At 54.2% G+C, this 12762-nt stretch overlaps 1 protein-coding gene across 1 annotated transcript; it reads right to left on the bottom strand.

Moving 5' to 3' along the window:
* Positions 1-832: 832 nt before the first annotated feature.
* OTX2 (orthodenticle homeobox 2) lies at positions 833-8668 on the bottom strand. The gene is made up of 5 exons (XM_074908906.1): positions 8379-8668; positions 8079-8170; positions 4134-4350; positions 3602-3753; positions 833-2168 (listed from the first exon to the last, which is right to left on the bottom strand). The coding sequence occupies exons 3-5, from the start codon at positions 4228-4230 to the stop codon at positions 1548-1550; spliced, it is 870 nt and encodes a 289-aa protein (XP_074765007.1). The 5' UTR covers positions 4231-4350; positions 8079-8170; positions 8379-8668; the 3' UTR covers positions 833-1547.
* Between the last annotated feature and the right edge of the window lie 4094 nt (positions 8669-12762).

The raw sequence follows: 12762 nt of genomic DNA, 5'->3' as shown, positions 1-12762 counted from the left end.
GTCTGTTTGTAATGAATGATTTTGGTGTAAAAAATTTTTTTTAAAAAAATAAAATAATCCTCCCTTCATTTTGCTTCCTTCACCTTGGGGAGCCGCCAGCAAAACCCCCTTTGTCTGAGCCCTGCAGAGTCAGCCGGACCCTCCTGGTCCCCTGTGCCTGGCTGCAACCGAGAAATCCCTGCGGCAGACGGCATCACCCCTCTCCGTCACTCGCCGGATGCGATTAAAATGGAAGACAACCATCAAGTGTGCTAGAACCATTTTAATATAATTATACATATCTGCCAAATCCAGGAAAAAAGGTTTATGCATATATATCTTTTTTTTTTTTTTTTTTCAGTTAACATCTGCAAGCATAAACGACAATGAATTTCTCGGTTTAAATTCATCCAGGTCAGAGCAACTGCCCAAAGTCCTGTTGGATTTGACGGTTACTGCCAGCGTGGCCAGCAGTAAATGAGCTCCAGAGGAGTTTAATGTCCTCGGGTGGGGTTTTTTCGGTCTTTTCTCTTTCATTCAGAGACAGTTTGTTGTAAAAAGTTTCAGTGCAGTTCACCTCGGGTGAAAGGCGATCGTGTTTTTGTGTTTTTCTTTTTTTTTTTTTTTAATATATATTTTTTTATTATTTTTTAAAAGATGATAATAGGTAACTCAGTTGCTCTGAATTTCACTTATAATTATAACCTATTTAAATCACAGCAGAACTCCCGCTGGTGCAGAGTTCATAGTTGCATACAATACAGGAGATCACAGTTTTGAAGTCTAGCACAGATTAAAAACCACAGATGTACCATTTATATAAGACACACACTGATTGTCTCTTAAAAACTACATATTGACTCCTTATGAACATTATCTTTTTTTTTTTTTAATCTTTAAATAAAGTAGTGCAGCTAGGACAATCAGTCACACAACCCACACAGCCCTGAACCAAGTTCTCCGGGTGCCAACTTGAGCAAGTTGGGCATGAAACAGTTGGATGAGCTCAAGAGCGAGAGAGAAAGAAAGAGGGAGGGAGAAAAGGAGGGAGAAAAAGAGAGATGTTGTCCATTCTGAATATTTTAACCGAGGGTTGGCTAACACATTGGAAACCTCTGGGTGAAGGATCTTTCCACGCACACACAAAAAAAGAAATAAAAACCTAGACTTTTTTTTTTTTACTTTTTTTTTTTTTTTTTTTTTTTAAAACTGGCCTGTAGGTGGGACGATCTCCCACCTCTTCCAAACAAAGAAACCCAACAATTGCCTAAAACTAGAAAGAACACAGATGGGTCTGTCTGTTTTCTGCTCACTAGATGATCTGTCCGTTTAAGGCCTTCCTCCTCCGTTTTTCCTCTTTATTATTCCTTTTCCAGAGCGTCTGAGCAGGAGATGAGTCTGAACGGGATCACACCAACACTGTCCCCCTCTTGTTGCTGTCGGTTTTTTTGTTCGTTTGTTTGTCCGTTATTTTTCTCTTTAATTTAACCAAGACCTGACTAAAACTGGAGCGTTCAGCCCAGCCTGTTCGTTCTCGTCGCGATTTTTCTCGTTATCACAAAGGTTCTTCACAAAACCTGGAACTTCCATGACGATGTCTGGTCCTTATAATCCAAGCAGTCAGCATTGAAGTTTAACTTCCAGGAGGCGGTTTGGTCTTTATAATCCAAGCAATCGGTGGTGGAGTTAAAGCCCAAACTGGAGGCTCCATAGCCCTGGGTGGAGAGGGAGGCTGGAGACTGGTTGAGGTGGCTGGTGACCGCGTTGGCACCCATGGGACTCAGGGTGGCCCCCGGTCCGGGAAGCTGGTGGTGCATAGGGGTCAAGTAAGATCCACAGTCCATCCCTCCAAAATAAGAGGTCGAGCCAGCGTATCCTTGGCTGTAGCCTGATGCCTGGGTGTAGGTCATAGGATAGGATCTCTGCATGCAGGAGGAAGAGGTGGACAGGGGGTCTGAGAGCGGGGAGATGGACGCTGGGCTCCAGATGGATACGGGGGCACTGCTGCTGGAAATGGTGGGGACTGAGGTGCTGGAGGGGGGGGTGAACTGCCCGCTGGTCCCGCTCTCCGAACTCACTTCCCGGGCTGGCGAATTCTTCTTTTTAGCTGGCCGTACCTTGTTCTGGCCCCCGTTCTGCTGCTGCTGCTGCTGCTGCCGGCACTTGGCTCGGCGGTTTTTAAACCATACCTTGAGACCCAGAAACAGGGAGGGAGAGAGAAAAAAGCTTGGTGTTAGGGATGTGCAGGCAAACCCAAGGGGGAAAGAGCCGGTGGTGGGGAGGCCTCGCCGGGGAAGGGGCACTAAAAGCGCTCCCCACCAGCGGAGGGTTGCAGGCTGCTGCAAAGAAAAGCTCCGGGGCTCCCCCTCCCTGAGATCATTAGCAGTAATAACAAGTGAAAATGGGCAAATCAAACTGCTTAATAAGGTCACTTTTGGGGGAAAGTGTGTGGGGGAGCTCTCCCTATTTGCTGTTTGCCAGCCGGGGACCCCCAGGAATCACCATTTAAGGCCTATTGAAGTCAAGCCCTTAATTAGAAACAATAGAGCATCAGAAAGGGAAGGAGCAATTAGGGAAACAGAGGCAGGGGTTGGGGAGGAGGGGGTAAAGATGTCTCATTTACCCTCTAAATAGACCCTCTGCTCTCACCCCCAGCCAGAGCCAGCCCCCCAACCCATCTCACCCTCTTTTAGCAGGGACCAAGGGGGCTGGCTCTGGGGAGGAGGGGGCCCGGGGAGTTTTCGTGGGGACAAGGCTGGGGTTTGGCGTGGGGGGATCTCAGTCCCCGGAGGCCACGCTCCACCGGGGCACAGCACCACGCTGCCTCGGGAAGCCTTCGCAGGGAGGAGAGCGGGGAGGATGGCTTTGGGGCTCCAGGGGTGTCCTGGATCCGTGCCAGTGGCAGCACAGGCCCCCCCAGCACCCCCCTCCTGCCCTGCCAGCAGCACCTCCAAAATACTGCCTGGATTGGGCCCCTGCAGGCTGCTTACAGAGGAGACACAGCCCAGCCCCAGGAGAGGGGTCCCCTCCACCAAGGCATCCCCTCGCTCATCAAAGTCCCTTCAAAGGGAGAGGAAGCCCCCAGTCTGGACTGGTGTGAAAGGGGATCCCAGTCTGGCCCTGCTCCAGGGATGAAGGGATCCCTGGGGAAGGGAAGGGGGGGGATCCTTTATGGCTTCCCCAGGAGCCCCAAGTGCCTGCAGGACAGTCTGGGATTTGGCACCCGGGTCAGGGTGCGGTGCAGAGCCTGGGGGTGCTGGGGGGCCCTCCGCGGCTCAGAGGGGCCGAGGGGGGCGGTATGGGGTGCGGAGGGCTCAGGAGCTGGGATGCAGGAGCTGCACAAACCCCCTCCAGTGCACAGAGAGGAGGAGGGGCGGGGGAGCACACTGCTACTACATCCCCCCTACACCCTCACCCATCTTTGAGCCTCCTTCAGCCCACGGGGGCTCCATTTCTCTCCAGGACCCACCCCATCCCCCTCAACTAGCCCCCTAGCCTCCCTGCTAGCCACGGGCCAGCCCAAACCCTGCACGTCGAGGTGGAGGTGGGGGACAGGCGGGGGTCTCCGGGTTTCCCCCCCGCCAAACCACACACACACACACACACACCTCCCGCTTCCTACCTGCACTCTGGACTCGGGCAGGTTGATTTTCAGCGCCACCTCCTCCCGCATGAAGATGTCGGGGTAGCGGGTTTTGGCGAAAAGGGCCTCCAGCACATCCAGCTGCGCCCGGGTGAAGGTCGTGCGCTCCCGCCGCTGCTTTCGGGGGGTGGCTGCGAACGGAGCCAGAGGCCCTGGCTGTCAGTCAGCGGCCCGTGTGGCCCCTCCGGCACCCCCATTCCCACCCTCCCTCCCCTCTCCGGGACTATCCGCATCCCAATCTTCAGCCCCACTCCCAAATGCCTCCTCCCCATCTCCCCTGGATGGGTCTGGGAGCACCTGCCCCCCGCTTTTGCAGACCCTTCTCCGGTAAACAAGTTGAGGGTGAGGAAGAAGGGAGAAAGGGAGACCCCACGCCCCCCCCCCCCCCGCCTTTCCCCCCAGCCATCACGGTCCTTGGACACGTTGTGCCTCCAAAAACCCGGCGGCTTCTCCTCCGTGGGACAAAAAAGGGGAGTGAGGTGGGGGAAGAGGGAAGAAAAACGTGGCTTACCGGGATAACCGACGGACGGATGCAACAAATCCATGCCCGAGGTTGTGAGACTCAGGCCATTGACTGCATAAGGTGGTTGCTTAAGATAAGACATCATGCTAAAGTTGTGGCGGGGAGGAGAGTTGGCCGAAATCCGGGCGAGGGGGAGCCGCCCGAGCGCCCTGCCTGCCCCGGGCGGTGCTGGGGGTGCCGTCGGGCGGGGGGGGCCGCCAGGTGCCTGCGGAGGAGGGAGAGGATTGGGGGGTGGTGGTGGGGTGGTGGGGTGTCAGGCCAGCTCGCTGCCCCCCTCCTCCCCAGCTTTTATCCCCGCTGCCTCCCCCCCGCCACCCCCACCACCCCCCCCTCCCGCCGCCACCGTCAATCCTCCAGCTCCTAAAGCCGGACCCCAGCCGGATTTGGGAGCTGGGAGAGACTGACCAGATAAACGCATCTCTCCCCCCAAAAAACGGTGAAGAGGGGAGGGAAAAGAAGAGGGGCACATCCCAACCAGTAATTACTGCCCGAACAAAACCACCACCATCACCCCCACCCCCCCCAACCCCATGCCTTCAACTGCCCGCATTGTACGGCAGCCCGGGGCATTTGCATAGGATTCCCGGCCGGGCACCGGCTAATTGTCTCAAGCAAAACTTGATTGGGGCCATTGGCAGACACAAAGAACCCCTCGGCTAAATAAATAATGCAGATAACAAAGCCCAAGGGTGAGAAACAAAGAAACAATTCAAGAAACCTATCTCTCCCCTTAGTCTCTTGCAAGGACTTTAATTATCCCAGGTTTGGGCAACATTCAAACCTTCCCCTTCCCCCCCCCCCCCCTCCCTTTTCCCCTTCCCCCCGACGTTGCTGCATTTCAGAGCTCAAATGCCCGCTCGGGAAGAGACAAACTTTTCAGTTCTACCGCCATCAGTCCACGTCTGCAGTAATTTCCACCGGCCATTTGCACCTAATTAGTACTCCGGGTAATTAGATTTGGAGGCAAGTAACAGATTTATTAGGCTTTCAAGAAACTCTTGATGACGGAGCTGAAGCTAAACAAACACCTCGGTGGGGAGCGGCCCCGGGACGGCCCCGGTGGGGTGGGGGGGGGGTGTTGGGGGGGTGAGCGGCTCCTCCGGTTCCCCCGGGTCCCCGCTCGCTGCCCCCGGCCCGGCCGGGCTTTCTAAATCGGGGGTGGGGGTCAGGGGGACCCCAAACACACCCTCCGCCAAGAAATGGCCGACAAGGGGCCAACCCGGGGCTGTTGAAAGGGTTAAGAGTGTTTTCCCATGGGGAAAATAAATAGTTAAATCAATTTGTCTTTGGGGGAAAAATCTCGCTCTTTCCTCCAAACCCCGGCGGTCAACGGAAAAACGAACTCCAGAACAACTTTCTGCTGCAAACACCCCCAAAACTCCGTGTTTCGGTTAACGAGAGCAGACGGGAGCGGAGCCGCCGCCCCGGGAAGGCTGGGGGGCTTCTGCGGGACCCCCCGGTCTCGGTGCACCCCCCGCCCGGCCCCGCCAGCGCCGTCGGTGCTGGGTGTCCGTGGTGCAGAGTTTCCCCTTTTTCCCCCTCGGGGAAGAGCTTTTGCCGCCCTCAACTGCGCTGAGCGGCTCCGCGGGCGCGCATCTAGCGCGGGGAGCGCAAGGTTGGGCCCCACTTTTAACATCCCTCCCCAGAGGGAAGCTGAAAGGGGGGAGATTTAGCCAAGGGGAAGCCCCGCTCCGCGCCGGTGTCGGGGCGGCTTCGCCCGCCAGTTTGTTCGTCAGCGCAAGATGCGCGGGAGAGCAAAACTGATTTTGCTGCCCGCTTAAAAACGAGCAAACAAACAAAAAATAAAACTCCAAACACCCCCCCAACAACAACAACAAAACCCCCAAACCAAAACAATCAAAAAAAACCCCAAACCGACCCCAAACTTCAACTCGGCGGCATCACGCCGAGGCGCCAGCCCAGCGCGGCCGCCCGCGGAGCCTCTCGGCCGCGGCCGCGCATCCCGGGGCCGTCCTGCAGCCCGCGGAGCAACGGCTCCGCTCCGCAATCTGTCACCTTTCCCCCTCCTCCCCCCTCCCCGCTCCGCAAAGAGCCCGGCTACCAGTTGCTCTGCCCTCGCTCAATAATAATTACCCCATCCGAGAATTAATTATAATAAATGTTTTCTTGATAAACTAACGAGATAATCCGGGCGGCACACGCTCCCTAATTACGGGCCACCGGCCCCAGCTCCGCTGATCGCCCGGGATGATTAATGCAAGGCAGCGATCCGCGGCCGGGCGCGCAGGCTGCGCCTCTGCCCTTGGCCGAGCCGCGGAGGGACGCGGGGGGCTTGGCCGGGCCGCGGAGCAGCGCGGAGAGGATCCCACGGAGTGTGTGTGGAGAGGAAGGTGCCGAGATAGAAAAAGGTGTTTGTTTTGGTTTGCAAACAACGAGAGCTCGGTTCCCTGCCCTCACCGGGCTCCACCGCCTTCGCATTTCTTTTTTCTTTTTTTTTTTTTTCTTTTTAAGCGAATTTTTGGGGTTTGGTTGTTTGTTTGTTTTGGGTTTTTTTTCTTTTTTTTTTTTCTCCCCCAGAGGGAGGGTTTGAGTTGATATTTCCAAACACGGGAATTTTCCCCCCGTGAGAAGGCAAAGGGAATGAACCCACTATCGGCTCCTGCGCAGCCCCCCGCGCTTCGCTCCCCAAAGCTGCGCGCAGCTCCGCGGCCGCCGGCTCCTCTCCGGCGCGGGCAAACGAACGGGCCGGCCGGGAGCGGCGGAGCCGGGCTCGGCGGGCAGCAACCTCCGCCACGGAGCCGTCTGACCCATCTCTGCCTCTTCACCGCCACCCGGTCGCGTTTTCTAACGTTTTTAAAAATTGGTTTTGTTTGTTTGTTTTTAACTAGAGTTGCATCTTTTCCAAAGGAAGAAAAAAAAAAAAAATCCTAACGCTCAACTTCTCGGAGGCGCCGAAATCTAAATAAATCTCTGCAGCGAAGGAGGTTTGTAGCGCTTAAGAAACTTGTGCCGGTGCACAAGGACTTTCCCGACTTTCTCTTTGTCAACGCGGTGCAATTCAAGGCAGAGAGACCGGGGCGCGGAGCAGTGCGCGTATACCCGGTCGGTGTCTTTGGGAACCAATTTCCCACGGCTCAAAAAAAAATAAAAATAAAAAAAATAAATAAAGGAGGTGGAAAACAGCTCCAGCCCTTCTCCGACCTGGGTGCCATTCTCGCCAGCCATTTCACCCACATCGAGCCGTGAAGCTCCGGCCCCAAACGCCTTCAAGGTTTCTCTCCCTGCTATTTCCAGCCCGGTTCTCCCGCCGCCGCGAGTGCTCAAAGACATCTTAAAAAAATTACTTTGCTGAGTCTCCGCATCCCGAGGAGGAGGAGAAGGAGGAGGAGAGGGTCTCAAGCAAGGAGCCGAGAGAGGGGGGGAAATATTTTCCCGGTTATTTCTAATTTTAAAAGTCCACCTTGGGGCCAAGGAATAGCTAAAGGCCAAAGGATCAGCTCGGGGTGGGGTGGGGGAATAAAAATAAAAATCCTGTACCCAACGAAACCGCGGTTGAAGAACCGCGCCTGCCTGCGGAGGAGCGAAGAGGCTCCGCGCCCGGCCGCGGCGGCGGAGTGGCCGGGGGGGGGGGGGAATTTGGCCCTTGGCTTTTTCATCCAGCAGCTCCCGGGCCCGGCCGAGGGGCCGCCGCCGCCTCCGGCTCCCCCCGACCGGGGCCGCCTCCCTCCTCCGCCCGGCCGGGCCCGGCTCTCCCCCGGGGAGCCCCGCACCTCTCCCGGGGAGCCGCCTGCTCCCCTCCGGCTCACCGCTACCAACACAGTGCCCCCCCCATCCCCGACCCCCCAAACCGCACACATACTCTTTAAAAAAAAAAAAAAATAAATAAAAATCAATTTAATTCCCTTTTCCCCTGTATTTCTGCCCGCCGAGCGATGTCCCTCAGGAAGGATGGAGCGAGCGGGTCGGACTTACCTGCGAGCCTCGCCGGAGCCGCGGGCAGGGCTGGGGGGCGCGGGGGGGAACCTGCCGTCCGGGTCCTCGCCAAATTCAGGGGTCGGGCTGAGCTGGGAGAGAAAGCACAAAGCGGGAGGTTAGAGAGCTCGCCGCATGCACATGCCCACGACATGGGAAGGGGAGGGAGTGGGGGTAGGGGGGGTGGGGGGGGGGGGGGAGAAAAAATGTTTGGAAAAGAAGAATAAATGGGGGAGAAAGGGGAGGGGACGGTGCAGGAAAGGGATGCGGGGATGCGCGGGGTCTGGGGTCGGTACATACAGAGCTGGCCGGTGCTGGAGCTGGTCAAGTGATTTTATTTTTAATAATAGTGGCAGGGTGCGTTGGAGCTGAGGTCTCTACCTCTCTCGGGGAGCTTTGCTGAGAAAGCGCCTCTCTGGCAACTTTTTGACGCAAACTCTCCAACCAATGGCAGGGAGAGAGTGATTGACACATCTAAGCCAGGGGGAAAATAATAAAAACACACAACAGGGGGAGGAAAAAACAGGCCGCTGCTGTACCGGGGGGACAATCAAGCGAGAAATAACAGCCACCGAAATGACACGAGAATATACATTAAAAGAACCTGCGCGGTTTAAAAATATACATTATGGAGCGGAGCGTATGAAGTCATTGTCCAAATTAATGTGATGGACAGCAGTGATGGCGTTAGTGCCTTGCCCGGGGAAGGAGAGGAGGGGGGGCAGCAAAAACCTGAGGGGGAGGGGGGGGTATAATAATAATAACAACAAAAGATATTAAAATATAAAAGTAAATATTTGGAAAGAGGGGGACGCGGAGCCTGCCAGGAGCCCTTGGCCGAGCAGCGTGGAGCTGGGCGAAAGGAAACCCCAATGGGGAGACCCGACACCCCCACCCCCCCTCCCCCGTCCTCGGGACAGAGGGGAGCGGGGTGTGAGGGTGCCCCCAGCCCCGGGTCCTCCCTACCGCACCCGCGGAGCGGCCCGCACCAGCCATTCCGCCTCCCAGGGGCCAAGTGTCCCCGAGGCGTGGGGAATTGAGTCACCTGGGGGGGGGGGGGGGGGGGGGGAAATAAATGTATTTTAAAAATTTTTTTTGAAAGATATATAGGGATGATAGTTAGAATGGGACTTGCGCTGAATTTGCAAAATACGGACGTGCACATAATTTAATAGAAATAAAGTTGGTGCTGCAAAAAGGTGTGTGTGGGATGTGAGGAGGACCGGGGGGGGGGGGGGGGGGGCGCTCCCTGCTGGGGTGGGCACCGGGATGCGCCTCTCGCACCTCCCGTCCCCGCTCAACTTCTCCCGGGTGAAAGAAACCCGAAAATAAAGCTTTGGCAAAAGGCAGGAGGAGAGAGGCGGCTCAGGTCGGAGGGAGGGAGCGCTCACACACTTTCCTCACTTCTGACAATAGGGGAAAAAAATGCAGCGGCTCGATCATTTTAATGGGGTGACCTATGTTAATGAAGTTATAGCAATTAATTCGCCTCTTTGTGGCTCTCTCAATGTGGTTGCCCTTGGACTTCAGCGCAACACCGGGCGCTGTGGGTGCAGCCCGGGCTGGCGGTTTGCAGGAGCAGGTTTGGGATGCTCGGGGCTGGGCTGGGTGTTGTGGTTTCGGTTTTCGGGGCGGGGGGTGGTGGTGTTTTTTTTTTTTTTTTTTCCTTTCCAGAGAGGAGGAGGAAGGAGGGGGCAGAAGGGAAGGAGGGAGGGGAGAGGAGGGGAAATTAAACAAATAAACAAACAAACAAACAAAATAACCCCTCGCACAAAAGCAGCTGCAGCCCTGCCCGCCGGAGCCGCTCCCACTTTGGCCGCTTGCTTTTTGTTTTGCTTTTTTTTTTTTTTTTTTTTTTTTTTTTTTGAGAGGCGACTTCGAGGAAAGTTGGTACCCGGGGTCCCCCCGATTGGTACCCCCCGGCCCCCCGGGGACCCTCGGCCCCTGCACAACTTGAGAGTTTTGTTTTGTTTGTTGCTTCCCCCCTCCCCGGAGCCGTGAGACACTTTTAGGGGACTTTTCGTGGGTTTGTTTTGTTGCCGATTTTTTTTTTTTGAGGGGCGGTTTCAGCCCCCCATCCCTTTGCAGCATCATCCACCCCTCCCAGCCTTGCACAGAGATCCGCGCCGGGCAAATCCTTCCCTCTCACCTCCCCGCATGTCGGCGCGGCCAGCCACCCCTCAGCCTCTCCTTTAGCAGAGCACCAGTAATAAATATCCCGATTGAACCCTTCTCTCCCCCCCCTTCCCCCCCCCCCCCCCCCAGCCCTTTGCCATCGTCTCCCGCCCCCACATATTATTTAATAACCTTAATCCACCTTGGAAGAATGAGAGAGATAATTCGTTCCCGTGTATCCTGAACAGGAGGGTATTTTCGAAATCGATTACAAATAAAAGGGGACCAAAAAAAAAAAAAAAGAAGAAGAAGAAGAAGAAGAAGAAGAAAGAAAGAAAGAAAGAAAGAAAGGGGTGTTTGGGGGCTGGAGGAAGCCGGGCTGTGGCAGAGGAGAGCTGAGCTAGGCAGAGAAATAAAAATTCCGTGCTGGGAGAGCAGGTTGGGAAGCGCAGCCCTTGCAGCCCAGCCGGGCTGCCAGCCTTGCCTGCATCTGCCTGGCCGTGGGGCAGTGGGCAGGCAGAGCTGCTGCCCTGCCTGCAGCCTGCCAGAGGCAGCAGGGACATCCCAGCTTTTCCCTCTGCCCCCCCAACTCCCCCCCACCCCCCCCACCCCGCCCCAGCCTGAGAAGTTGGGAATAATTCACGCGGCCAATAAAACAAGTGGCAGAGATGGACAGTGTTACTTAAATAAACAAGGGTCTCTTTAAAATTCTCATCCACTTCAGATGTCTAAAGTAAGATTGTGATGATTTTGTCACGGTTTGGTAAATTTACCCCTTTAAGAGGCTTTCATAAATCCCAGAACACACCTTCAGCCAGATTTGAATATAGATTTAGGTTTTAAAACCCAGAAGCTGGGAACACCGCTTTATCAAAGAGAATTTCCCTTTAGCTTAGCAATGTGTCGGAATGGCTCTTGCAAAGATTGGATCTGAGAGGGGGGAAAAAGGGGGAACCTTCTTCCCTGGAGCAATCCTGCACACACTTCGCAGCTGCCTCTGCCTTCAGACTTCTGCAGCTCGAGGAAAAGTTTAAAAAAAAAAAAATTAATAATTGTTGCAGCTGTAGGAACTTGGTTTTTTTTTTTAATGATTTTTTTTTTTAAAAAAAACTTTCCAATCTCTTCTGGTCCATTTGGAAAGCGTTTCAGAGCAGGTACAGTCCCAGAGAGCCAGACTAGCTGGGGCTAACGGGGAGTGAGTGGAGATGTGTGATTTTCTGCCCTCTAAGAACTTTGTGCTCAGAAAACCAAAATCTGCTTCTGGGATGAAAAGAAACTGTAACTTCTGCTTCTCAGTAAGTTCTCCAACTTTCCGATGCCAATCGTGTTACAGAGCCATTTTCTCTCTTTGCATATCTGTGTTTCTTCTCTTCTCTTCTCTTTCTCCCTCTTCTCCTTCCTCTGATTTAATTTCCGACTCTTCTTACTAACGCGACCGTTTCGCGAGTGGTTTTATTGCCGTGTGTATCGCTCACCGGGCTGATGGCGCTGAGCTGCTGCCCTTCTATATTATGACCAAGGGGGGGGGAAAAAAAAAATAAATCAATTATTCAGGTCGGGTGAAAGTTAAGGAGGGAAGCAAAAAACTCCCCAAATGAACCGGTTTATTATTTGTCATCTTTGTATCTCTGATCGGCTCCGGAGAGCGATGCACGCTACGCACTTTTAAGCTTTTCCCTCATCGGATTTGTGTCTAGTTAAAATATTCCAGACTTTCCTTGAAGTTTATCTGCAATTCAATTGCGGGTTGATGAGTTTTTTTAGGGTTTTGGGGTTTTTTGGTTTGTTGTGTTTTTTTTTTTTTTGGGTTGTTTTGTTGTTTGTTTTTTTTTTTTTTTTTTTTAGTTCGACACTCCCCCTCACCCCCAAATCTCCCTTTTGGGGGTGCAAAGCCAGAGACTCTGGCAAAGCTGTGTCACTTCGAGAAAGGATCGGATTCGTTTTAAAATGCTGGAATGCTAAAAAAAAAAAACCCAACCAAATCCTCTCATTTTCCAAGCGTCTGGGAGAGGGATGACAGAGCCGTCACCTCCTTTGGGGAAGGAAAGTAAAAAAAAAAAATTATATATATCAAGGCAACATCTTCGCCTAGATGAAACCAAGTTTCATAATTGGGAGAGGGGGACGGGGGGGGGGCGGGGGGAGAGGAGGGGATGTTGGAGGCATTTAGGGGCGATCTGCAGTTTGCCCAGCTCATCTCGGAGCCAGAAAAGTCCTAAAAACGCTGCCCCGAGAGCAGGGAAAGTGAGGTCAGGGCTCGCACCTGAGGGAAGGTCTTATGTGCACCGGGGGGAGGGGGGAAAATTGTACCCCCCCCCCAAAAAAAAAAAAAAAATCCCAAACACTTACATTGAAAAATAAATCAACAGTATTAAATCAAAAATATATATATATTGGGGGGAAGCTGTGTGGTGAGGGGGGGTACGGGGGGGGAAGGGGACACGCGTGGGGGCCGGTGCGGGGCGTCCCCCGGGGGCCGGTACGGGAGGCTGGGGCAGGGGGGTGGGGGTGTGTGTGTTGATGAAAGGCGCTAATACTGCCAGTTTACATAATTTTTCTCTCCAGGCCA

This window comes from Athene noctua, chromosome 6 (genome assembly GCF_965140245.1).
Source record: "Athene noctua chromosome 6, bAthNoc1.hap1.1, whole genome shotgun sequence".
In the NCBI taxonomy this organism is placed as follows: Eukaryota; Metazoa; Chordata; class Aves; order Strigiformes; family Strigidae; genus Athene; species Athene noctua.
Note: the sequence above shows the minus strand (reverse complement) of the source record. Positions and strands in the feature narration are given on the sequence as shown.

Excerpts from the sequence above, each read along its gene's own strand:
- OTX2 (XM_074908906.1), bottom strand. The coding sequence starts at position 4,230 with ATGATGTCTTATCTTAAGCAACCACCTTATGCAGTCAATGGCCTGAGT. Across the intron at positions 3,754-4,133 it reads TCCGTCCGTCGGTTATCCCG|CCACCCCCCGAAAGCAGCGG; the intron begins GTAAGCCACGTT and ends CTCCGTTCGCAG. Across the intron at positions 2,169-3,601 it reads TGCCCGAGTCCAGAGTGCAG|GTATGGTTTAAAAACCGCCG; the intron begins GTAGGAAGCGGG and ends CTGGGTCTCAAG.